This window comes from Dunckerocampus dactyliophorus, chromosome 12, assembly GCF_027744805.1.
Source record: "Dunckerocampus dactyliophorus isolate RoL2022-P2 chromosome 12, RoL_Ddac_1.1, whole genome shotgun sequence".
Classification (NCBI taxonomy): Eukaryota; Metazoa; Chordata; class Actinopteri; order Syngnathiformes; family Syngnathidae; genus Dunckerocampus; species Dunckerocampus dactyliophorus.
In genome coordinates this window covers 24261103-24288499 of record NC_072830.1, presented here as the reverse complement: position 1 = coordinate 24288499, position 27397 = coordinate 24261103, and the positions used below count along the sequence as shown (strand labels likewise).

The window sequence follows — 27397 nt, the reverse complement described above, 5'->3', positions numbered from 1 at the left end:
CAGTTTGCTCATCTGGGAGACCAGACTGAGAGGATTGCAACTTTGGGTATAATTAGTTGAACTAGAGTTGATGAGCTCTTGTGGTGTGCATCCAACCTTAGCTAAAAACCAGAGCAGAGAGCAGTTTTTCCGCTTATTTCTCACTGTGAGCCTCCTCATTATAACACGTTCGATACTTGTCTGGCTGAGATTAAAAAGTGTAAACCATCATCGAGATGCCCCTCCAAATCCTGAGATCTGCTAATTGCTGGCAATTACACTTGTTGCCCTGCTCCCCTGGCAAATCAGGTGTCCCTCCAAAATGATTTTTTAATAAGTTGCACGTGTGAAGGAGTGCTTTGCAAATATTTGATTCATTTAAACTTGTTTTCGCACATAACAATTAATAATTCTGAGTTAGAATTTTGTACAGCACTGTCAAACCCCCCCGCCCCCAAAAAACATGGTGTGCAGTCAAGGCTGACAACTCCTATTCTGGCACCAGCAGCGACTTCTCACTCATCTTCAATTGTTTGCCGTCTCCGTTCTGTTAAGTGTTACTCCTTTCACAACATTAGCTCACTTGATTACGTTGTTATTCTTTAGGATGGTACTTATTGTTGATGAGGGCTTCCAGTACGTCCTGACATGAGCTGCAACACGGACGCTACCTTCGAACTTTGCGATGACTTTATCTCAAATTCAATACTGGTTTTCACCCTCTTTGGAATGTTGCTGCGTGATCCAAGATGGCTTCGTAAACAAATTAAGCACAAATACAACGGTTTGTCATATTGCATGCTAACCCGGCGGATGAAAGCAAACCAAGACTAAATTTTTGCAGACATTTTGGATGTTAACCGAAAAACACTCTAACCAGGACGGGTGTTAACTGAGGTACCATTGTATTTATTCCATGAAATTGTATTCCTTTATTATTCTTTCGTCTTCAGTCAGATTTCAGATTTGCCTCTCAGTGACATCAGCATTGTTGATCAAAACTGTTATGCCCGCAATGGCTGACTGAGGAAGAGAAATTGACATCTGGTGAGTAGATATGTTTTATTTCAAATGCTTTATAGTTTTGTCATGTCATGTCAATGTTTATCTAAACATTGATTGTGAACTGCCCCAGGTGATGCGTAGATGTTTGGTGTTATCCGAACCGTTAATCATAGGGCCATTCCTTTTACGCTCGTTACGTTTGACTGAGCGCCAAGTTTAGCATTGGCCAGCCATTCGCCGGTGGAATTTAGTTACTAATGCTCAATGTTACGAGCAGTAATGTATTACGTATTGTGTAGCAGTTCCCCAGTCTCCATGCACCAGCATGATGCAGTAGTAATATCTTCTGTGCTTAACATTGGTGACCATGGTTCAAAACACTGCCATAAGCAGTTTTTATTATTATGTTTAATTGCACTCACAGGGTCTGCTGAAAGAATTGTGGTCAGTTGAGTCCCCACTGAAGGCCCAGGTACTAAATGCACTGCTCTCGCCTGGTAAAAAACAAGAGCCAATTTTACATTTATTGTTGCAGCAATTACATATGGCAGCAGTATAATTGAGTAAGGTCCTTTTTTATGCAATTTTTTTCACAACAAAGGTCCGAACCTCAATTTGCCTTAAAGCGCATCAAACAGACTAGCTTAAATGAAATGTAATGAAACCCTGCACATCTCTCTATTGTTTCATTACAACACAGTTAACTTGGCACGTACATTACATTTAAAAGAACACGGGACCAAATGTCACAAATAATAAAAGGTTTGACTGCACAAACAATGAAATGAAAACAAGTTTTGTCAGGTAACGTCGCATCCCATTTACGTTTTTGACCAGCGCTACAGTTTTAGAACATATAAAACACAGCGGTTTGGCACTGGATTCTGGAAGAATGTGCATCTATTGGTCAGTTCATACACATTTGAATAATTATACATTGTATTTATAGAGCGCTTTTCAAAAACTCAAAGATGCTTTACAAGGTAAAAGCAAACAAATACAAGTATACAAAATAGCAAAATAACAGTAGAAAGTGAAAACCAAAAAGCAGAGTTCAAAAGAAACAATTAAAAGTACATACAAGTTATCTGTTACGAGTTATGTATTGTTATCTACCAGTTTAAATGTTCGGTTTTCTCAATCAGCTTTTCTTACTTTTGAGCAAGTCATTGTTCTCTCATTCGCTTCTCAGCGAGTAAACAGACTATTTCATTGGCTCATTTTGAGTGACGTCACCGCATTTGCTGTCACGTAACCGGAATAACTGAAGTAATTACACCCGCAAACTGCTGCTACTATCTCTCAGTGAGCATGATTATACGTTAATATCATATTAAATTTCCCCTTCACTTTAATTGGTCACGTGTCCTCAAAGGTCCGACCGAGGTCCACCATTTGATGATGGCTCATATGGAATATTTTCCTCATCAAAAGGTAACAAGGGATAACTACCGTTCAATGTTACTCAGTATAGAACAGACTCCAAAGTTGTTAGTGAACGCTTGTGGAGTGTTGTATTTGGGTTCGTTAGCAGACTACTTCCTGGTTCATCGAGGATGGCAAACAGATGGTTGATGTCATTATGATGGTGGAGAGTGGACAGTTCTTTTAATGCTCTTGCGACAACTGGTGAAAATAAATTCCAGTATCAGCCCCTTTATCCAGATATTCTGACATGGCCAATGTGCCATTCCTCTACAAACATTGTGGGAATTGTTTATTTTTTTATTTTTGGAGCGATAATGCTAACTGTATTACTATTTATTGTTTTACTGTGCTGAATGATTTGAGTTTGAGTATCTGAGTTTCCTTGAAATCAGCTGTCAGTGATAACCAGGTCACACAAATAGACTTGCCTGATTCCAAGGTTGGCAAATATTTTTGGTGGAATCATACTTTTACACACTTTCAAAACATGCGCTGCCCTTTAAAAATCTAAGAAGCAAAATGTCCACTTCAAGTTGGACTGTGTCCTCCTGAGTAGAGAAGAAAAGATAGCTCTCAGCGGTATAACAGGCCCAGTGAGGCAGTAGAGTTGCAAATTAGTTTAAGTTTGATTTCCTGCGGTGAGCTCTATTTTAGGCTGTTGGCCACATGTTCATATACAGTCTGTCTTTTTTACAGTCACATTAGGTCTGTCTATCACCCATTCCACGTGTCAGAATGATAGGTGTGGCCATTGTTCATCTGGTTTTAGATAATCATACTGTGCCTGGTGTTATGAGCCAACATTATCCAGATGGAATAAACATTGTTATTCTTTCATAGGTGTAGTCAATTTATAGGGCGGGTCGTTTCATTGATGCTTATTTTACTCCCACCAGTAAAACATTGGGGGCTATTTTAAAAAAGTAATCTGATCACCAAAAAGCAGAGATACAGTATATGCAATGCAAAAGTATGTTGGCTGTTTTGGTTTGATTTCCCACCAGTTTAATTACACTGAAACATTTTGTATTGTAGGACTATATGATATAGAGTATAACTCTCATACTCCTTATTAATCTGGCATATGTGTCCCTTAGATTGTGGATAATCCCTTGGATATTTGTAACTTTCAACCCCAGGTGTCCAATGGTTTGTTCTTTCCACCAGTTATTAACGCTAACTAACATCATACACAATATAAATAAACATGCAGTAATGCAATGTTATATTATGATGTGATTTTCCAGAAACATTGTGAAGTGGAGATGAGTGCAGTTTAGATGTGCAAATGGGTAATTTTTCTTATAATATATTTTTACATTTGTGCCCATTTGTGCAAATACAATTGCTCTTTGCTACACAGTAATCATTTGTACTAACATGTAGAACACAATTGCTGCCTTGGGGAACGTCTAAGGTCGCCTGCGTGCCTTTCTAGTTATCATAGTTTCTCTTAGGTTACATTTATATTCATGCATTGTTCATTGTTTGCGCATGTATTGTGCTGATTGTTAATCTGTTTCTCCTGGTACTGTTTGTCATGCATGCTATGTGTTAATCAGTCAGCTCCTTATGTCTTGTTCTTCACAGCTGCTTTGTGTCTTATTGGTCTGTATTTAGATAGTTCCCTTTTTTCTGTTGGTTTTGTTGGTTCATTGTCGTTGATGTTGTGCTTTCTCTCTTTTTTTATTTTGCTACTGTTTCTTTGCCCTTGTTTTTTTTTTTTATTTTTGAGAATTAAACATTTACCTACCCCAACCTGCACCCACATGGCTCACTCAGTGCTGTCATTTAAAATGCAAAAAAAACACAACACGCAAGTGGCTTTTCCTAACATTAGTATTGTATAAGCCGCACCGGTGTATAAGCCGCACGTGCCCACGTCATAAAATGGCATTTGTGGCATGCACGAGTCCGTGACGACCAGTCAGCTCTTTGTTTGACAGTAGCCATTTATGAGCTTTGAAAGAACTCACGCCGAGCTTGTCAACGCAATGGAAATTGCAGGAGGTCATTACTCAATATAGCAGTCTGACTCACGGTTTCATCTTACAAACAACATTAAACTCATCACACAACAACTAACACTCAAACGTTATACCTCAGAAATATTGAAACATGTATCAATACAAGTTTAATATGGAAAAACCCAACATTTTAATGACATAATTGAATGGTTGCTCAGACAGAATGCCTTATGGGAAAACTTGAAAATGTTTTTTTTTTTTTATTTTAAACTCATATTGGGACATGTTTGCATATTTGCATATAAACCTTTTGAGTATTAAGTTGCTAGGTGATGAATTTTATGCTGTTAGTAAATTATTTTTTGAAAGTTGACACCATGAGTCAGACTGCTATGTTGTTATACTGGTGTGTATATATACCGACCTCCGCTGACCTCCAGTGGGTAGACATGCTCGTTATGAGTGCACTGAGAGCTGGCGATTGGCTCCAGCCAAAGAAAGAGCTATCGTTTCCCCCTCCTTCCTATTTAACACGGTATTTTCAAAAATTGTTGTACTTCTGAAGTCAAAGAGATGTCACAAGATTAGACTTTAGCCATAAATTAGTCACACCGCTGTATAAGCCAGAGTTCAAAGTTTTTTTTTAAAAATACAGCAGAATTTACGGTACTTCTAAATCTTTGAGTTGGCTTACTGAATTGCAGTAGAGTGACTGACACTGGGATCTCCATTTTTACCTGTTTCAGCACAAACATGAGGGCAAATGCTGAGACTAAAATGATGAATATTTTAAGTGAAAAACCATTATGCAATACAAGTTGTGCCCTCTGTGGGGGATGTCTTTACACAGACCACAAAACAATTCGAACAACTATATCACACAATATCTTTTTTTTTCCTGCTGAATATTCAATATGTAACACAGACTTCACCTCACTTTGTCAACATATGCATATTTACTGCTGTAGTCACAGCTGTGGTTTAAAAGTAAATTGTACTTAATGATTCTGGGCAGTGCCAAGAGTAAAAAGAAAATCCTAAGTATAAAAAAAACAGAAGAGGCGAAAAATCAAGTTGAGCGCAAAGGCAATTAAAGGAGGCAAAAGAGGAGGAGTGCTGATTTAGTGTTGGCACGGTACCACCAACTTAGGAGCACAGAACTGAGGAATGGAGCAGAATGCAGTTGTGCACTGTAGCACAGACTGGGTATTAAAGTCTTGAGGAAATGGGAGTGAGTGAAAGAGATGAGGGAGTTGGTGGATTGGAGGAAGAATGAGAAAGAAACACAGGAGGGGCTGAGGGGAATTGATGAGAGGAGGAAATGTGAGAGGAGAGGATAATAGGAGCAGAGGGAAGGGAGCCAGCAGACAGATTCAGGTTATGTTCACAGTAGTCATTAACACCTGTGAGGAAGATAATGAGGAACACACATGACTCTACATGTTGTCAGCATCATGTTCTATAAAGGGGGAAGTACAGTGAAACCTTGATTAGTGTGTTTTTTAGCTTGTTTTTTAGTTAGCTTTGAAAATTTACAACATAACTTTGCCTCGGTTTGCGTAGATACTGCATTTCCAAAGTGGGGTACGCGTACCCCAGGGGTACAGCAATTGTCATAGGTGGTACGCGAATAAAAATAAAAAACAATTAGTGCATAACACTCATTTACGAGTGCGCCGGAATGCATCATGGCGCAAGGAGAACGGAACAGAGAGGAGATAGAGCATGAAGGTTGTTCATTGCACATTATATGAACAAATAAGTAAGTTTGATCATTATTTTGTGCATGAAGAGTGTTTAACTTGAATTCCATTTATATTGGTGTTCCAATCCCCGCAAAGGTGAGAACCTGTCACTGAGTGGGGATTCCCCATTCCGCCATTCAGGATATTGCAAACTATTATACTTACTCTCAAATATTGCAAAGTGTTGAGATAATATTGTGTTGTTGAACTACATTTCCATAATGGGGCATCATTTGCTGTTTCAACCTGATTTATGCATTGCTTTTTGTAAACATTTTAAAAGGTTGCACACTTTTCATATGGGACTGAATAAAACCTAAACATTAAATACACAATTAGAATTATAATTCATAAATAAATAGTAAGAACTTAAAAAAAACACACAGGCAAGCAGCTACTCCAATGGAAAGTCCACAATCTTTTCTTTTTTTTTATTAAAAAATATCCACACACCATAAAAATTACATGTACAAAACTATACCATTTTAAATTGTTTTATATACACATACAAAAGATAAAGACCGATAAGGGGGCAGATAACACAGAGGGGAAGTGTCATAAAGAATGTGGTCTTTTTGGGCGAATCTCTTTCATGAGAGGTTAAAACAATTGAGGGTATAACTCTAGGATATTATAGTTATTCTTCCAAAACAGTCAGCAGAGATCTGTAATGATGGTGATGGTTAAAATGATTATGATATCAATGGAAACACACGTCGGGCTGCACGATTCTGTTTCACACACATACGCCACGTTCAGGGATTTTAAAGAAATCACAAGTATCAACATCATTAGACTGCTCAATGTCATGTTCTGCTTTAAATAAACTTCCAATGATCTTTTGGCCGGTGACGGAAGCACAGTTGACGGGGGACTTTCTTGATAGTACAAGTGAAAATAAAAAGTCAATTAATTACTGTGATCGCTCCTCCTGTGAGCTGATAAATGATAGCAAGCCAGGGCGAGTTGGCGCCGCTATCCTGGGTGGCGAGGCTCGCTGGGGAATGGAGGGTGAGCGGCGAGTGCTGGCTGTCATGCAGCGGGAATAAAATAAAATATTGTATGATAAAATAACAAAATAAATATAAAAAACATTGTCATTTAGAAATTAGATGGCGTGTTAGTGTGAATCAAGATCGCATTTTTCTTATTTTTTTGTTCAGTCCTAGGTGGTACATATCAAAGATGGTACTTACTAGTTATACATTCCGCCTTCATGACACTTGGACCACAACATGACTATGATAAAATAGATGGCAGAATGAGCATGCGGCATGTTCTTTTCAACAAACAAAAATGTGTAAATGGACATCTCTAACAGAGAAATCAAATGAAACGCTCCTGAAACACAAACTGAGATGTGAGGTAATTCATGCTGGGCACACACTCCAATGCATCGTAAGAATAATGATGTGATTAAGGTGTAAATTGAGCCGAGATCACTGCAAACAATGCTGTAAACGAGGTGCGGCCATGTTCCCTTATACCGCATTTGTTGATCACATCAGAATATTCAACAACAGCAGTCATGATGATGATGGGCGGCTACGGATTAAAAAAAAAAGATTGATAATGTGCAACAGAAATTGATGTCCTGCGCTTTTCTTTTTTTTCGCTGATCTGATTCATCACGCATGGCTGATTTCTGCGCCTGAAAAGAGAGAAACACAAAGATGAGAGACATTAATCGACATGCATTTTTTTGTGATTCAAGCTTGCCAAAGTGGCAAGTAGTGTTGGTTCACTTTGGTTATGGTTGGGGTCATTTTGTCAAACAAAAACAGCTGTCCCTCGCCACATTCCAGTTCGAATTCCGTGGCTTCGCTCTATCACGGTTTTTCAAAATAATATTAACTCATATATTGGTTGAATATTTAATAAATGGTCTTTCACTTTTATAGCGGTTATCCACCTCCGAGGCAGTCAAAGCGCTTTGACATTGCTAGCATTTACCTTCTGATGACGCAGCATCAGGAGCAACTGGGGGTTCAGTATCTTGCCCAATGACACTTTGGCACAAAAATATATGCATATTTGAGCAAATGTTACGTATTTGTTTGTCTAAGCATTTTCCAGCATAAAAAATGCTAAATGATCTAAAATAGAAATACAAGGCATTAAGAAGACACATTCAAATCTTGAATGCAGTATTCTACACTGGTCAATAGGTGTCAGTATGTGTATGTGTGTATGTACTTTATTTATCCCACAGCGGGGAAATTTACTTGTTACATTACATGTTACAGTATGGTTACTTTCATGTTCGGTGAGACAAGCTCCAGATTCGATCACCAGAACAGCAGGCTTTAATTGCAGGTTTGAATTATCTCACACCAGGCACAATAATACCAACAATAACAGCAATCATAATAATAACACATGCTACTATTGCTGCCGTAACCCATGCCAAACCTAAACTCTGAACAACCAAAGTGACTTCCTGTCCTCCACACATCTGGAACACATTTATTACGACACACACGAGCACGAGCAAGTTTTTATGTCCTAAATGGCTTTTTTTTCTTTTTATTATATATATAAATAATATAATATATATAAATATGAAAATATATATATATATATATATATATATATATATATATATATATATATATATATTATAAGATTGTAAACAGGTAACTATGAATTTATTTATTTATTTTTTTTATAAATAAGGAATCTAACTTTGTGGAAATTCACTTATCATGGTTGGGTCTGGAACCAATTACCACGATAAACGAGGGATTACTGTACTGCTCCCGAACTAAAACCCTGTGATCTTGATTGATCTTGATTAACAGTCTCACCATGGCCAAGTGTTTTTCAAATTCAGCTTTTCATTGCAGACTTGACTTTGACGGAAGTTGCTTCATTGACCACAATCTCTTCAATCACATCATCGAGTTTGTATCCGCACGTGCTATGGAGCGCTTATAGCGAGCTCAGGCCATCTTGACTGCTTTTCTTTTGTCTGCAGACAGCATTTCATTGTGTCCCAGTAATGCTAGAATCTGTCTGGGTCTTCCATTACTCATCAACATTACGAGTCCATACATTGTCTTCTTTCGTTAGATGTTCACAGTTTCAGTCTCATCCAAGGCTCACACACAATTGCCTCTGCAATCGATTTTTGTCAAGGTCTGCATCTTCCTGTCTTTTTTAATTGTCAGCCTCTACTGGCCTTGCCTGTTTCTGCACCTTGCCCTCATCATACATGACACCAATTTATTTCTTGGAGCCCTAACTTAGTCTGGGATAGAGCCTGCAAAAAGAGGAGAGACAAACAAAAACATGTACCGTAAACCTACTTTCCCCAAAGCCCCAATCCAGCCTGGCCCATTTAAATAATACCAAAAATGACATTCAGCAGTATTATTTGCAATGTTGTAAATATGCTTATGAGAGTACTGACATTCCAATATTCAATGACTGCACCCTGCCTCCCAGCCTCATCATGTTTTCCTCCATGAACACAAAACCAGCATCAACATTTTTGATGATGCATCCAACAGGCATCCAACCACAAATCATCACAGGAATCAGTGCTAAGCTATTGTGTACCAGCTACACAAGACTGATCCAAACCAGCAGCCTTCAGGGAGAAATATTTAGTGAGCGGTCCATGGAGAGCTCTGATGTTTTAGTAGGTGTATACAGTTGTCCCTCGCTACTTTGCTGTTTGAATTTTGTGGCTTAACTCTAACACATTTTTTTTTCAAAAATAAAATGAATTAATAAATCCCTCTGTTTTGTGTTTGAATATGGCCCAAAAAATATGCATATCGAAGCAGATTTGGTGTATTTTTTTGCCTAAAATAAGCACTTTCAAGTATAAAAATTACAAAATGAACTAAAATGCAAATATAAGTCATTCAGAAGATGCATTCAAAGACTCTACGGATGATATATAGTATTCTGCACTGGTCACTAGGTGTCAGTAATGTTACAGCGATGTTGGGTGAGACACACACACACCAATCCGGATCGCTGCAACAGCAGGCTTTTATTGCAGGTTTGCATTATCTCCCAAAAGCCACAATAATAATAACATAATAATAATCATAGCAATAACACAGGCTACTGCTGCAGCCGTAATTCACTTTAAGCTAAAATTAAACTCTGAACCCCTGAAGACACTTCCTGTCCTCCACGTCCGAAACACATTTGTTGTAGCACACACCAGCATGAGTCTTATTTATGTCTTAAATGCCTTATTTTGTCTTAATATGTCTACTATATTGGGTAATATTAGTGTAAAGGTGAGCGTTATGTCATAAAAAATATTTCATTTGTAAATAAAGAACCCTTTCCTACTTTGCGGAAAATCGCTTATCACTGAAACCAATAAACCGTGATAAACAGGGGATTACTGTACGTATACACATTATACACACTTCTAGAACTGGCAGTTTATTCTAGCTCCATGGCAGCACACTGGAACTTTACAGTCAATCCCCAAATCAAATGTTTTGCATAGAATAATACTGGCCTTTTAAACTCTGCAGTCCAAATCATTTTATTATTCAATACTGGTAGAAAATTAGCATTTCTATCAAGGCTGCTCTAAGGTTAAAAGGCCAGAAGAGTTTAAAAGGCCAGTATTATTCTATGCAAACATTTGATTTGGGGATTGACTATAAAGTTCCAGTGTGCTGCCATGGAGCTAGGATAAACTGCCAATTCTATAAGTGTGTATAGAGTAATCCCTTGTTTATCGCAGTTAATTTATATATACATATACATATATATATATATATATAGGTGTGGCATCTGTGGCATCCGGATGCTGATATAAGCCCACCAAGCAACGTTGAATCATCATTTAGCTGAAAATATTTCCAGACATATAAACTGCATACTTCTATTGTATAATTGTATATTTAGTCCATGTATTCAGTCCATGTTTCTGGGACCAAATGCAACTCACAGCATAGCTAAGCACAACACAGTACCTAATCCTCATCTCATCTGACCACTATCCTCCTTGTTTCCTCTATTTTTCTTTCTTCCAGCCTTATCTTATTCTCTTTCTTTACTCTTTGCTTTATATTTCCTGTCCTCCTCCCCCTTTTGATAATCCTTCCTGTCCCCCTTTCCTACGATTTCCATTTAAATAAAGCTGCTTATCACGCTCAGCTTTTCACCCATATTCCACTCTTCAGCATCACAGTTCAGTTCATAAAGCCACACTTCATGATAACATATCACACCAAGGGACCATATTGACCTATTATGGTATGTCTGCCTAATCTGTAAATGGTATCCTCTCAAAACATCTTTTTTAATGTCATTATTGTGCTGCTGTGCCCTGCTGTTTCCCTTTCGTGTAGTAAACTAGCTGCAAATCCAGGCGGGATACATTTCCAACTGACATTATTATTTGCCCTTAGCAGAGGTCTGTTCTCTGAATCCTAGGTTTTTGTTTGTTTGTGTTGCATATTTGTTAATTACCCAGCAATTTTAGCCTTGTGAAAGGCATGGGAACATTTTTTTTTTTCATTTCCCCCCTCTCGCTGTCTTTTTCCTTCCCATCTTACCTGAGGCATTGTTCATGTTATTATGCTTAAGTGTGACACCCATCTGACATCCCCTCGGGTTAGATGGCTGCTGGTGAGAACATACATGCACGAAAAATGGTGTGTAACTACTGCGGGTCGCAGAGCCGAAGGTCATTTGTAGGTTTGTCCAACACGTTTGTACAAGTGCGCATGTGTGTGACTAAGGCAGCCGTCAGGGTACACACTCGGTAATGTATGCATGGCCACATGTTTCATCAGAGGCATCTCAGCCACAGGATGTGTCATTTGTTTCATGCAGCCCACATACACAAACACATGGTGCATTTTCTCTACATTACGGTTGCGATGACAATGCACATCCCCGTCATCTCGTCATTATTCAACGTAGGCTAAAGATTTAGGGGACTTTTAAATGTTGCAGAGCAATTGTCACAGATGGAGGCTATCAAATGGAGTGCAATCAGACGGTTAAATGAAGAGAAAAGATGTGGCACAGGATGTGTCTTGCTAATATTAGCTAAGCAATCACACCATGATCTGTGTATCTAGAACAAGGGTGCTCCAACATTTTGTGATACTGAAAAAACAATGAATGCGGGGGCCACTTTGATTCATATTTTGTAAACCAACCCATGTAGATCTGCTAAGGAGTTTGGTTATCAAATTACTCTGTCATGTCCAGTTCTCTGCTTTGTGCACGTTCACATAAAAGCGTCCGTTTTCATGTGTTTTCATTTATGAATGCTCAGCTTTGAGATATTAACCCTTATCCATTTAAAATAAATAAATAAATAAATAAACTGGAGCAACATTACGAGTGTTTTGGAGTTTTTTCATCTTTAAAATATGTTTTCATATTTTACGGCACTGAACTATAGAATGCTGTACCACATGGTGACCCCTAGGTGGCAGTGTTGGCATGTTTTGTGGTGAATTTTTCCTGTGTGACAAATTTGTCCTTTTTGTCAGAATAAAGAAGCATTTTGTTGCAGTTGCTTGATGCCTCAGAGCGCTTATTCGTCCAGCAAATATTGTAATATAAGAAGACTAATGGGCTGAGTACTGACGCAAGGACTGGTGTGACATATACGTCTGCTAACATTGGCCTAACATTTCATATTGCATTTTATTCCTGATGCTCGGCTCAAAACGTGAGCAAATGTAGCGTATTCTCTCGGCTGAAAATCTATATCTCTGAATATAGAATTTAATCAGGGAATGCTAGCGGATCAGTGTGATCTTGAAGTAGCCTGCTGTCCGAATTATTCTTGCTCCCAGGTCCACCCGGTTGTCAATAAATGGTGACACCATCCCCGAATGAGTTACACAGTTGCGCTTTCATAGCCGATTTTAAGCTGAAAGTCTGGACATAACCTGGTCAGGACCAGGTCCCTGCACACTGTCGCCTCTCCGTTCGTGTGTATCTTCAACCGCGATGGCCATCTTGTTTACATGTGTGAAGATGCGAGCGTCTTCATCTAAAAAAACGCCAATGGAGATGCGACAGTGCGCAGGGACACGGCGGGAGACAAATATAACGTGGAGCGATTTGTGAGGTGTGATTGTTTTTTTTTTTAGGAAACATTTTTATGATGCACATGTATTACTCTTTTGAATGCATATTGTTTTGAGAAGCCAAACTCTTTACTTAAATGATCCAGCAACTAAACAGAACTACATTCCTCATCACGGAAATCCCACCAGAACTGGACTCGCGGGACCAAATGGGGGGGTAAGGCACTGTTGATATAGTCCACCACTGATGGGGATGTCATACAACTTCATGTCAAAAAATCCGAACTATCCCTTTAAACGACAGGTTTACTAATCATTCAAAAGGAGTTAAAGGTGAATACAATATCTGCCTTGTAATGTTTTTGTTATGTTAAATGGCAGCAGACCAACAATATGTTACTTTACAGCAACCATTTTATTAACTTTCTCAAGGGACAATGCAAAATAAATACCTTGGACATAACTTAGTGTAGTCAGTGTATAGCTTGGAAAGCAGTGCAGATTTACTGTCCTCTGAGAATGACACAACACACACTTGTTCTTTTTCTGAGTGGGTGGCAACCATCAAAATCAATATTTCATGTGAGGATCATTTGTTATCTATCACTGCCTTAATCCTATTGGGCATGGAATTCACCATATCTGCACAGGTTGTTGGAATCCTCTTCCACTCCTCCATGATAATATCACAGAGCTGGTGGATGTTAGACACCTTGCACTTATCCACCTTCTGCTTGAGGATGATCCACAGGTGCTCAACTGGGTTGCGGTCTGGAGACATACTTGGCCATTCCATCACCTTCACCTTGTTCAGCAGGACACTTGTCATCTTGCAGGTGTATTGGCCTCCTTATCATGTTGGAAAAATGCCATGCGTCCTAGTTTTCCACAGGAGAAGATTATGCTCTGCTTCAGAATGTCACAGTGCGTGTTGCAATTCATGTTTCGCTCAATGAACGGCAGCCCCAGACCATGCGCTACCAGTGGATGACTGTTGTAGTCAAGACACAATTATCTTGGTACTCACTTGTTGCCTGATATTTAGACAATCATGTCTGTGTTGAGTCACTTTACATACATACTGTACATACAGTACATACCGTTATTCAAGCTGTAAACACATTTCATTTCTATTGTATTGTCTCTTGAGAAGATACTATACTGTAGTAAAAAACGGTTGGTGAAATGTGAGGGATGTACTGACTTTTTTTTTTTTTTAAAGCCATGAAAGTGGAACCGCGAAGTGGTGAGGGATGCCTGAATTTGGTATTTTCATTATTTTTATCATACTGGCAAGAAGTTCCATGTCTAAAATGATTCGCTCTTTCTCTCAACAGTTGTACATACGTTATAGCATTCATTAGAACATTCTAAATTTGTAGTTGATGAGAATGCTCGACCAGGATCCTTTATGATGAATCAAATGCTTGTCTTTTGTCATAATTTCAAAGATATGATTTTTTTTGCTGCTTTGTCTTTCATTTCTCGCCAAAAATACCCAATCAACAAATAAAAAGTCACTATCTCAATATTAGGCCAGGGTATTGGGCTTTTCGGTATGTGTATCTGACACCATCTCATGCAGCTTTAAACTCATGCAGAGCGTCTTTGCTTCGACAATCTATCACCTGCTGTACGAGGGTGTCCTTCTGTTTTTCTGACCAAAAACATGCACTTGGTACCGCTTGTCTAGCAGTAATTCAAGCTTCATTTCACTCAGCCATGTGTAATGGAAAATAAATTCAAGCTTGAGACATCAGATGGACAATGAGTGTGGAGGTAAAGGAAAAGGGAGACTGAAATTCGGCGTGAGTCATACGCCAAAAGAGCCAAACAAAGGTGCGATGCTTTACTTGTTGCCTGTTGAGATAGTGTCACTGAAGTATTATAAAAAAAAACTCTTTGTTTAGCGAGAGTGACTCTCTAATTGCGTAGCTGGCAGCAATTAAATGGCATTTAAGCAGCAGCCATCCAATCACTTTAGGAAGACACAAAGGCAAATGTTGGCGTGCTATGGAGCAGGAGCCACAGTTGGTGGAAGGCCAGGGTGACTGTCAGTGGGTGACCGCATGAAACACTAATTAAGATGCCTGGGTCTTTGGGTGACACAACTTCTCAGTTGGCTGCTTGCCTGTTTGGGTTAATAGGCTAATTTAAATATTACTCACCTGGTTCAGAGGCGATAGAGAAAGGTGTGAGAGGGTGATGGAGGTCTGCCAGGTCCTCACTGGTCCAATCCAGTCGGAATCAGCAGACTGGTCCAAAAGATGTAGACCTGCCACGTGTTGTCCAGTGTCTGTGTGAAATTACTAACACATCTTGAATCCATCTCCATCGCTCAGTCCAGGCTCCTCTTTCTCCAAGAATCAAGTCATGTCTCGTCAGGTATGAACTGTGCAGAATGAACCACTGTATACGAGGATCGGGTCAAAGTTAAAATCCATTTGGGAGAAGCTCATCTGCCAAAGTTGCATTTTACCATTGATTAAATATAGAGAATAATGATGACTGCACCCATCAGAGCCCTAATGTTTTGTTGCAGTTAGAAAGTTAATACAGCATCCAAAACACAAGTGCTGACCATTTGTAGATCCAAGTTGAGGGCAATCCTAAAGGCATCCAGTCTTTTGTCACCATTCTCTCCTCCTTATTCCAATTGACAATGAGATCATTTATATATTGTATCCATTTTATGTCAAGACATATCAATATGCTTTTCACTGTTTTGGAAATGATCCATTATAGCCTGCAGATTTGACGGTGGCATGGATTTGCTAAAAAAGCAAAATGCAGCATTTAATGAACGTTAGATGGGTTCCAGTTTAGGTGATTAAGATGATCCATCTGACAGCAGGATCCTGCAGGAACTGGCCAGTCACCATCACCAAGCACTGACACGGTAATCCAATCCAGAAATGAGAACCGTGATAAGTAGTTCAACGTAAAACCAGATGGAAACAAAGTGGTGGGTAGAGAAAACAAGACAAACAGTAGAGAGGCATCTTCTTCTTCTTGTGGGTTTTCACGTCATGCCTGCACTGTTGATGTTCACTCTCCTTTTCAAGCAGCGTCATGGTTCTAGGAAACACAGAAGGAACGAATTTGAACATTGGAAAGGAATGACTTCATTGAGACTACAAGGGATTATACGGGAAGAAGGGAACAGGTGAAAAAAGGCAGACTACATATTGGGGATCTTGACAAGTTTGGACAAACAGAAATGGAGAGCCAAATGTTTGGAACACAGGAGCAGAGGAATGCTTGGCTAAATGTCAGTATTTGTGATATTTGTGATGATGAAATTACTCACAGTTTTATAGATTATGTGCCTCTTACATTGGATCCTTGTGCACTAAGCGTTCAAACTGACATCTTTAACGACCCAAATTACTTTGCTGAAACGGGGAAGGAAGCTTGACCGGGAACATACTGTGCATGTGTTATCTAGCCAGTCATCATACAATGTTAAGTTTGTTAGCAGAACAAAGGGTCTTAAAAGGTGAAACAAAGTGTCAGAATTTCTTAGGAACGGCAAAAAGTTAATTCTTCCTTTCATGTGCCGACATAGAGAAAAGAAGGAAGTGTAATATCTTTGAGATGGATGGAGCTGTCCTTTTCTCTGGCAGGTTATTGCGACATATGTTATTTATAATGTGCACATTTGTCAGGAGAACATTCTTAACTGCATTTGTCAGGAGGAATATCTCCTAAAAGTGTTTATGTAGTGCTTGTGCTTTTAGTGTCAGTTAAAGAATGAAGCAGTGTAATTGCAACGCCACCGACTGTATTCATTCATCACAACCTCTGCTGACATGAGCGCCATCATCCCCCCCAGTGGAACCCACGCTCCTTACCTTCATCACTCACACAACGCAGTGGATGAAGTGATGCCTACGATAACTGTACATGGAGCACATAAAGCAATATGGACAGAACAAATGGAGGACAGAGGCAGAAATAATATAGGATAGCGTTAAATGAAAGTGTGCCACAATACGGCACGCAGAAAGAGAGGGGACAAGAAAATTTAGGTAAAATGAACTGTAAAGGCAAACAATTAGGACAAAGTAGGCAGGAAATGTGAAAACATGTGGAAAGTTATGGACAGTGGAGCAATTAAATTAATGTTGGAAGACACTGAAAGACTCTCAGGAAGAGAAGGAAACAAATGGGGCATTAACGGCCAAAAAGGGGGTAGGGAGAGCATTACAGGAGTCACCTATGTTATCAAGACCCGCTTGTTTTATCTTGTATTATGTTTGATTTGCTCAGACATTGAGATGTGACGTGTTGTTTATCCTCAAAAATTGATTGCTCATAGTCTGAAAACAATATTTTAAAGAATCTTCAACTCTTTTACTCTCAATATTATTTGTTGAACAAAAAAGCCACTTTTACTGATTACAACTGTGCGTCATTTCTGATAGTGGTCTCTTATACAGCCGTGTAAATTCAGACACAGAAAGGCAAAATCTTGATGTCGCGGAGCAGTACTCTTCAGCTCAGTACATATCTTTGTGTTTCCATGTGCAAAAGTTCTAGAGCAGGGGTCGGCAACCCGCGGCTCCAGAGATGCCTGTGGCTCTTCAGCCTCCTTGTTCTGTCTCCCTTCGCAAAGCTTGAATATTTTTTTAACGCCCGAGTGGGTGAAATGCAGGTTTCTGAAAAGAGTTGAAAATATCCAACTTTTTGTAAGGCCATGAATGCGTCCTGTCTGAGTTCTGACTGGTGATTGGATGAGCACGAGAAAGGGCGGGGAAGATGTGGTTTGGGTCCCTGCGCTCATTGAGACATGAAAGAGATGTCTTTACCCCCGGTATAAATATATACCCCCAAAAAGGAAGTATCGCAGAAGAAAATAGTTTACTAGTTTAATTCTGCACGGACAGATTCCTTTGTCGTCTCTGCAATGATGCTGTCTTACCTGTATCCTTTTACATGTGGCGAGAAATTAGCAAACGACAAAAAACATTGAACAACATTTTCAAAACAAGCACTCGACATTTTCTGAAGTGTAGTAATTTATTTCAAAGTAAACCTACCCGTGTAATAGCATTGTGCGTTAAGTCGAGTCCGATTCCTTGTTTTGATTCCGGTCCCTAACAATTCTCGATCCTGATGCTTGTTACAGGCAGGGTCATCAAAGTTTGCATGGTTTAAACGGTTATTTCGGATTTAATGTGTGAACTTGAATTGTTTAATGACATAAACTTATTTTGTTAACACAAAGAAGATTTTTTGATGGCAGTATGTTGTGTGAGTTCCCTTCAAGGTCCCTGACTGTTGCTAACAGAGACGTACTATGCAAATACATTAATTTGCCTAGCCGTAGCTCCCGTACTTTATTTACACCGAATTTCCGATCAGATAGCATCCTGAAACCCTTGGTTACATTAGCATGAGACAGACGTCATTTATTGTCCGACTTCCCTCATTCTGACTTCTATGAGGAAGTCCGATGTAGCGCGTCAAAGACGAGGCACTGTGTTATTTGTACACCATGAACGTGTGAATATTAACCAGGTTCATCGTGCACCCTAAGCTATTTCTTCCGGTTCAATTCAATGCCCTGAAAATAAAATTACCTGGATGAATGATAATATTCAAAGGTATTTGCAAAGTTGCAAGGAATAACTGATCCATATCATGCCACTTTTGGCATTTCGTCAGTCAACATTTTCCTCAGTCAGCTTTTCTCGTTTACTTTTGCGTGTAAATCATTCGTAGTGTGTATACTGTGTAGTACTGTTATGTCCCACTATTTACATCACTATTATGCTTTCACACCTTTGAGGTGAACTGTACTGCTTGGTCATCTCGTGCAGTTACGTGATACCTCAAAACCTGACCACATCATCCACTATTATGTGCGAAAAATGAAAGCAATACGAATTTGCAAGATAAAAAGTTTTGGGTCGAAGGGAGATAATACTTTGTAATGACTGAAAGGCACTCAGGGGATTATAACAAAAACATCTTCATCATTACTCATTGGTGTAATCTCATTGTGGCCAAAAGACGGTCAGATCTTAAAATCTCTCCACTCGACAATACGAGGGCGTCCATCATCTGTTGGTGGAAGCAGCGGGGAGACATGGAGAAAGAGAGAAGAAATCAGAGCTAGAAACAGCAGCAGAGACAACAAACAAGTGGAAAACAGTGAATAATCCAGACAGTGGGCGAAATGGGAAATCAACAGTAAGCGACAGCAGTAGAGTGAAAAAGACAAGGAGAGGCGCAAAGTGGGTGATGCATTTAGAGACACAGACGGGAGTGAAGAATGTCGCCAGGCATGGGGGTTGACACAAAAAGGAATGCACAGAAATACACGGGTAACAAGGTCATGGATGGGCCATGAGAATAACACACATTTTCTCTTCACCTAGACCCAAACACATCCTTGTGTTAAAATGAACTATTATCCTATCTTGGCTAACCTTGTGGGAGCGAGCACTGTTTCCCTTGCTTAAGGCGCTTAAACCTTATGCATTACATCTCTCAAATGCATTCACCGACCTGCAGGGTTTTGGTGCCTGACCTGGAGTTTTTTGTACACACACAGATTTCCACTCTACTTATGAGAACATTACATTGACTTCCCAGGGGGAACGTTTAACCTCTTACTCAAGGGATTGCCGTAGAGCAATCTGTTTGTTTGTCCCCAGTTGGGAATTGTGTGCAAGGATTGCTTTCCTAGTAGTCCGAGTAGAATTTTTAGTTAGCTGGTCTTTAATGTAAAACACAATTAGCATAACTTAATAAGTTTGTTTTAATAATATAATTACTGCTACCTGTGATCAACGCATTATCATACTATTCATGCTGATTGCCATAGTGTCTATTAATGTACAAACGTCTTCCATGAGGATATTATACCATCTAATAGCACAGTGCTTTTTCAGTTTGATAACTTCTCATAGGGGCCTTCAGGACACATACACACTCAACCTTCATGAAAAACACACACACTCACATAGCACAATCACATCTTCGTCAATAATGATGCAACACTGTAACCAAATATATTGCTCATATTTTTTAAAACAATTTGAAAGCCATTTATATTGTGTGATCATTGACTACTTCTCCAAAAGCAATGCGGTCCCAAGAGCGGGAAGAAAAGCTAAAGAGAAGAAACAGCCTTTACAGCGGTACCATTAATACCATTAGTGACTCAGACAATTGTATATTGAAAATAAATCCCTAGATCTACACCTTTTGTCCAGATCATCACTATCATTTAATGGGCTCTTCCTTCCTTTGCTCTACAAAGCTTAATTAAAATGTGCTTTATTTTTATTTTGTGTGATCTTGCTAAAGGTATCTGTCCTACTATTAAGTGTTTTACTTTGTCAAAGTAACTGCTATGAAAAAAGTAATTAAGAAACAGAGCCAGTGATGGCAGAAAAGGTGGTGGTCCTTCAAAAGTGAAAGATCCTTTTGTCACAACGTCTCTTTCCGGAGACGGAATTGTTAACAACACTTCTGGTTAATGATCGCAAAACCCCAACAAAAGAGCTGCTTTTTGTTCTTGAGGATCTTTCTAAAAAAAAAAAAAAAAAGACACAAACATAGCATTATCTCATTAAACACTTCATGAAGATTATGGTGTTGATGTGCCAAAATATTGATTATTTCATTGTGAGTGAAAATTATACATGTCATAACATCCTTAGCAATTCTCATTGCAACGCAGGTGTAGATTTATCCATGATAAAGACTTATGGTTCAATTTATGGAGCAAATCACCAATCGTGTGTAAAGCAATGTACAAATAAATAATTATTTCAAATGACCATTAGTTTGAGTGCTACTTGAAGTCATTTGAACCCTTGAAGATCTGTTTCACAAGACCTGTTTTATCATGAAAACAAATGCAGCTTTTTTGGGGTGGGGGCTGAGCAAAAACCTTCTATGAAAACCAAAACAAACACAAGGAAAAGATATGCACATTAAGCCCATTCTCCCATGTTGGGTCGCATTTCTGACAAGCGAAGGCCTTTAATGGGGTCTCTCTTTGTATCTTTCAGCTGACATACAAAGAAAGCGCCTGAAGATCACATGATGTGACTCACAGTATTTCTCCCTGATCAGATCAATATTTCTTGTCTCTGCAATGCAGCAGCCGGTGAAATGTATCACAGACGCAGCTTACAACCTCAGAAACCTAACTGTCTGTCTTCAGACACATGTGAGCGTTACTCCTCAAAATGGTTAGCCCTAGAAGTGCTAGTAAATGCGTAAACAAAGCAGAGCAGGGTGAAGTATCAAAATAATTGCTGTGATTGTCTGTAGCTTTGCAGACCAAACATTGGGTGTTAGTTTGTCTTGACACTCTTCAATCAGTTTGTGCAAAAAGCAGGATATGGTAATTAATCAAGACTGTTGGGGAAATAGTGCTTTTATGCATATATGGCGGCACCGCAATGCTTGCTAGCAAATTCCTTGTCATGTTTTCTGTGAAAGCCTAGCTTGTTGTAATTGTAATGAACACCCCAAAGCCTTTCCCCTTTAGAGGGCCAATTTGCCTGCCAACGTCTCAGAACACTTGCTGAATTACATCTGCAGACATCCCGGCATATGGCCTCAAAGGTGAAAAGAACAATTGGATAACAACCCCTTTTAATTAGCCATCCAATTCATCTCCAAAAAGTGTTTGCAAATCTTCTTATGATTTGTGATGTAAGGGGGTCTAGGTCAATTAACTGTTATAACTTTCACATCCATCCAGCAGGGTTCAAGAAGGTGAAAACTTTCCCTGAACTCGGTGACTAAGCATCAGCGTTATCGTCGCTCTTCTCCGTTGTTATCATCCTGCGGCTCAATGACACGTAATTTCAACCATCTCACAGAGGCCAATGGGATGACACGCCAGACACTTATAAAGTTATTCAACTTCAGCTACTTGAGCCAGCCATGTAAAATGGTGTTTGTCATTTAGTCGTAATTTTGTGAGTGGATTGCAGTTACAGGGTGCACGCACTGGGGTTGGTTTAGCAAGGTTTTCAGGGAAACTTCTTCTTTTGTGGATTTCCATAATTATGGCACTGCTATCAATTTAAGTTGCCTTTCTATGCATGAGCATGAGGCACTTAACACAAATTTTAGAATAGACTTTGCTTCCAATGACTGAGTTGCTTAAAATAATGTTTATTAGTCCTGCACAGGACTGTAGCCAGACCAACATTTTAACCAGATGCATACTGAGAGATCATTTTTTTCAAAATATGTTTGACTTTCAGTGATAACCTCACAAATGTTGCAGTCTACAAGATTGATATATAATTTACATAGTTCAAGTTTGCATAATGCTACAATTTTTCTTATTGTCGATTAAAGGGACTGTATGCAACTCGATCCAAATTACATTTTTTTAAATTCCAACACCACAAGCATATGGTACCAATAGTGGTTTAAAAGAACTGAAAAATGTCTATAATTTTCACAATTGCAGGTTAAACTGCAGAAAAATTGTCATGAATTTTTGTTCAGCCCTAATAAAATACTGACGTTCATGGCTGTCACTCACTGCTGTCTCATGTACGCATATCTGTAGCGCATGCACATGCACGAAAGCAGTCTGAGAACCGAGCGACAATTTGAAGCCATTGTGTGATTGTGATCGGCAATACTTTCAATGATAGTTAATGTTTGAAGCTAAACTTTGACAAGCTGACGACACAAATAGCCAATGTTCCCCCTAATTTTTCAAGTATCTGAGCATACACAAAAACAACCTGAGCATTCCTTCGACCTCTGTGAGCGGCATCAGACGTGCACACTGTCGTATCGCCTGAGAAAAAAACCCTGAGAACTTTCATTCTGTCATATTTTGTATGAGTGGTTTCAAAAAAGTCATTTATTCTATACCTCAGACAAAAATAAGCCATGGTTTCATACAATTAACCATCTGAATCTTGTAGCCCCTAGTTTATCATTTTATTTTCAATTTGTTTTCATGTTTACCATTTATATTGTTAATTGGGTGTACTTTTAATTTCTTTATTTGACTTTCACTTTCTGTTTTAAAGCAGCCTGTTGTGGCAGTATTTTATCCTGAAAATGTACTTGAAACTGACGCCATGTTTGTTGTATATGTTTACTTTTGTCTAAATTAATAAAAAATAAAATTGACTGTCAACCGACTTTTCAGCAACACAAACTCGGCGTGACATTTCCTGTATCCGGTACGTCCGGCCGTCAAAACGGCAGTAAAACATGCACATTTCCGCCACACATTCAGTCCCTCATTCAAAAAAATCTCACCCAGTTTCACCTCTTGTACATCCACGGGGCTTACATACTCAGCACAGCAAGAGGCGGGATGTAAAACTATTATGACGTATATTTACGTGAATTTGGTCAAATTGCCAACCCCAGTCTGGAGTCTGTGAAGGTTCAAGTCGAGGTTGTGACATATTTTTTGAGGGATGCTCCGATCAGAGTTTTATGCTGCCGATTCTGATCATCCATGAGTGAAATCGGCTGATACCGATCACACAAATTAACTGTAAATTTTCAGTAATTTTCAATTTATTTATGATGAGTGCTATTGGCCAGGGCTGCCGTTTAAGGGGGAAAAGTTGGGACAATTCCAAGCTCCCCTGACTGCCAGGGGGCCCAAAAAATAGGTAATTATGGGGCCCAGAATTCCTGGCTGCACCCCTGCTATTGGCTATATGACCATTAAAATCACCTTAATTTAGACAAAAACATGTTTGACTTACTTTTACAAGAGAAAATATATCACTGGTGAAACTTGCAGAGAATGAGACAACTTCTTCTATTGTAGTCACTTCTTGAAATGGCGAATATACTTTATTCAATCTTACATAAGAGATCTATGAGGAGACAAGCGTTCAAAAAGACTGAATGGAAGCCTCAAGCTTGAAATATGTGATACTTCTGAAGCTGGATGTTAACCAATTTCGCCGTAGCAAATTGGTTCATGACTATGCTGAACATTAGCCTTTAGTCATTTGTACTCCCTGGAACATCTTCAGAATTTCTTTTTTGATATGTGGTAAGATATAATTTGATTTTGATTCGTGTTAGTGAGGGTTGTTTGCACCACAAATCTGCAAACGTCCTTTTAATGTGGCCTTCTATCACCATGTTGCCCCTTTCTGCCCCTCTTTCATCAGCACACACATTAGTTCGGATTCTTGCATTTTATAGCTGTGCAGAATTCACAGTAAAATACACGGTCTTGTTATCTAGAGTCCCACAGCCTTTTTAACTTGTATTTTCTCTAAATGCTTAATTTCCCAGTGTGGTTTAGTGGTGTATCATAATCTGGGTACCCACAAGAGGCTGAATTTGACTCCTACAGAATCAAAGGCAAACACACTTACTAATTAAGTAGTTCAATAAATCAGGAATTGGACTAGGCACCGTTGTTTACCCCAGAATTTGAATTATTTAACTTCCACCTGCTTCCATCTTCATGGGAACAGTTAAGGCGAGGGCCCTTTCGGTTCCTACATGACTGCACCCCTGTGCACGACGCAAGGTCCATAAAGGCATGCCTGGATGACTGTGGTGTGGAAGCCCTTGCCCAAAAAGCTGACCTTATGCCCATCAAACACCTTAACACCTTGACTACAACAGAGATTGTGAGCCTGCGGGCCTTCTCAGTGACCTCAGGTAAAAATATACTACCACTAACTCTCAGACGCACTCCAAAATCTTGTAGAAAGCCTTACCAGAACTATAACTTTCTATTTCACTTGCATTGATCACGTGGCCAAATACTTTTGTCGATATACTGTAGTAGCCTGGCTCTAGACAGAAATCATTCATCAGAACAAAAACTGTGACAGGATGAAGTTATATGGTTGCACTCAGAATTATTCAGTCCCCATTGTAAATTCTATTTATTGTCAAATTGTGCAAACTTTGAGTCAATGGCCGTTTTTAAAAAAATACAAACTAGTGCAAGTTTGTAAACTTTGCAAATAAATTAGGGCTGTCAAAAATAACGCGTTAGCGATGGTAACTATAATTGATTTCATTAATTACATAAACATTTTTATCGTAATTAACGCATACGCATCATGGCAAGCCACGCCTCTCTGTTACGACAACAGACGGAGGCACAGTGTAGCGTCCCCACAGAGTCGCACAGGGTCTAGCGCTCTTTTATAACTTTATTCAGACCTGTACACATCAACAGCAGTGCAATTCCAACACCATATATGCATCTTCAGCTCACAAACACGTCTCGCCTCGGAGCAACACTTCCTCGTTGTCGCTAGACGATCGCGAGATGCATTCACGGACACTCCGAGCATCACAACAACGTATTTATTATGCGTGTATGTGTGGTCTAAATAAGCAGATATACAAAAAAAAAACAATCAGTAGATATTCTTATGACTCACATTGTTACTCCGAATGCGGAAGTGCAATTTGCTGCATTTAAGTATGTTCAGAAATCCCATAAAATAGGCTCAAAACTTATGAATTACACTTGATTGATGTGGTGTCTTCGAAGGCAACCCCTCATTGATCACAATAACGCGATTAAAGTGTGATTCAAATGTTCTCCTACTATTAAAGAACCTTGTGTCAGGTAAATAGATTGTCAGACGTTTGCTATTGTTTAGCTTGATTTAAAATTTCATTTACTTTGGTGTTGTTAATACATACAAATACATATAATCCTGTCCTGTCATTTATCTTTCTTTTAATAAAATACAGTACAAATGGGCATAGTTCAGACATAGTTGCAAATGGTGATTAATCATGAAAACCGTGATCAATCTGATTAAAAGTGTTAATCAGTTGACAGCCCTAAAATAAATATAATTTGCAATGAGTTTTGAAAAATTTGGAGTGCAACGGTATAAAAAGGCTAAACTATATGAACATGCTGTCTGTGCGTGACTTGATAAGGCAAGCTATATGAGATGATTTGTACTAAATAAATTTAGACTGTGAAAAACAAAGTAATTCATGTATAAACCACCTGAAGACTTTTTAAAACGTCACCATTGTTCCAGTGCACTACGATGTAATACTTCTTATTCATTGTCTTTCACAGTCACACTGCTGCATCAATTTCCTCCCTTTTACTGTATCGTGATTTCACACTCTCGGAAAGAACTTTTCCCCCCCTCCTCCCCATTTATTTGTATCTCTTCTCAAGCTTTTTTTTGCCTTTCTTTAGCCCTCAGCTGCTTGCCTCTGCTATCTACCCCCCTCGTCTGTTCACTACCTGCCAGTTCCTTGGGGGAGATGGGCTCTTTGGCAACAGATGGCGGTCTGCTTTTCATCTCAATGGCAACCCTGGAGCTGTAGTGAGACTTGGTGGGTGAGAGTAACTCCTTATTGGCTGACGAGTCAGTCCGTGCCATTATGTTCCGCCCACTTGCCTCCTCCACAACCAATGCCACAGTGTCTCTCAGGGTGTTGCTAGGTGACACGGCCCTAGAGGGTCCCACTGCTTCGTCATCCATTTTTGAAGCAGAGCGAGGCAGTACTTGGGCCTGTCCACCGCCCCCCTGTCCATTGCTCTGCTGTCTTGGCACAGTTGTAGAAATGGCAGCTTTTCCGTGGACTGTCCCTTGGTGACTGTAAACCTTGTATCTTATCATCAGGATAATAATAAAAACCAGAACAGAAGCCACAATGATTCCACCGATGATGATGATCATAGTTCCGCCCAAGAAGTGACTGTGTAATGCCTGACACTGTGTGAACTCCGTGTCTGTGGTGAATGACAAGCAACCCAGAGGACGAGTTGCAGTCAGAGAGGTGACAACATCGTCGAACACGGCAAGGACGCAGAGGTCATAGTTTCTCCCGGCGGCGAGATCCCGAACTAGGAAGTCATTGGTGCTGGAAGGAATCATTCTGGAAAAGGAGAGACAAAACAATATGATTATATTTCTTTCTTAATAAAGCAGGCGGATTTCAATGAATAGCTAATCATCCAGGTATCATTTACTACCTGGTCATCCATAAAGCATCCATTCATCCAACCGTTCATTTTCTATCATGCTTGTCCTCACAGCTGTCATGGGTGTGTTGGAGCCTATACCGACTGAATTTGCCCAAGAGACGGTGTACACCCTGGACTGGTTGCCAGTCAATCACAGGGAACATACTAGAATAGACAAACAACCATCCATGCTCACATTCACACATACGGACAATTTAGAGTCTCCGATTAACACGGCGATTGGCTGGCGACCAGTCCAGGGTGTACCCCGCCTCTCGTCCGAAGTCAGCTGGG

General features: G+C 39.4%; 1 protein-coding gene across 4 annotated transcripts in view; it reads right to left on the bottom strand.

The window, feature by feature from the left end:
- Positions 1–693: 693 nt before the first annotated feature.
- zgc:172282 (leucine-rich repeat and fibronectin type III domain-containing protein 1-like protein) overlaps positions 694–27397 on the bottom strand; it is a 175635-nt gene continuing 148931 nt past the window's right edge. For 2 of the 4 annotated variants that reach the window (XM_054793154.1, XM_054793153.1), the window contains exons 9-11: positions 19147–27015; positions 15327–16236; positions 694–7775 (exon numbers count right to left, since the gene is read on the bottom strand). In XM_054793154.1, coding sequence (XP_054649129.1) covers positions 26304–27015 — 712 coding nt within the window. In that variant the 3' untranslated portion in view covers positions 694–7775; positions 15327–16236; positions 19147–26303. The remainder of the gene's footprint in view (positions 7776–15326; positions 16237–19146; positions 27016–27397) is intronic. The other 2 variants (XM_054793155.1, XM_054793156.1) reach the window with 2 other exon arrangements.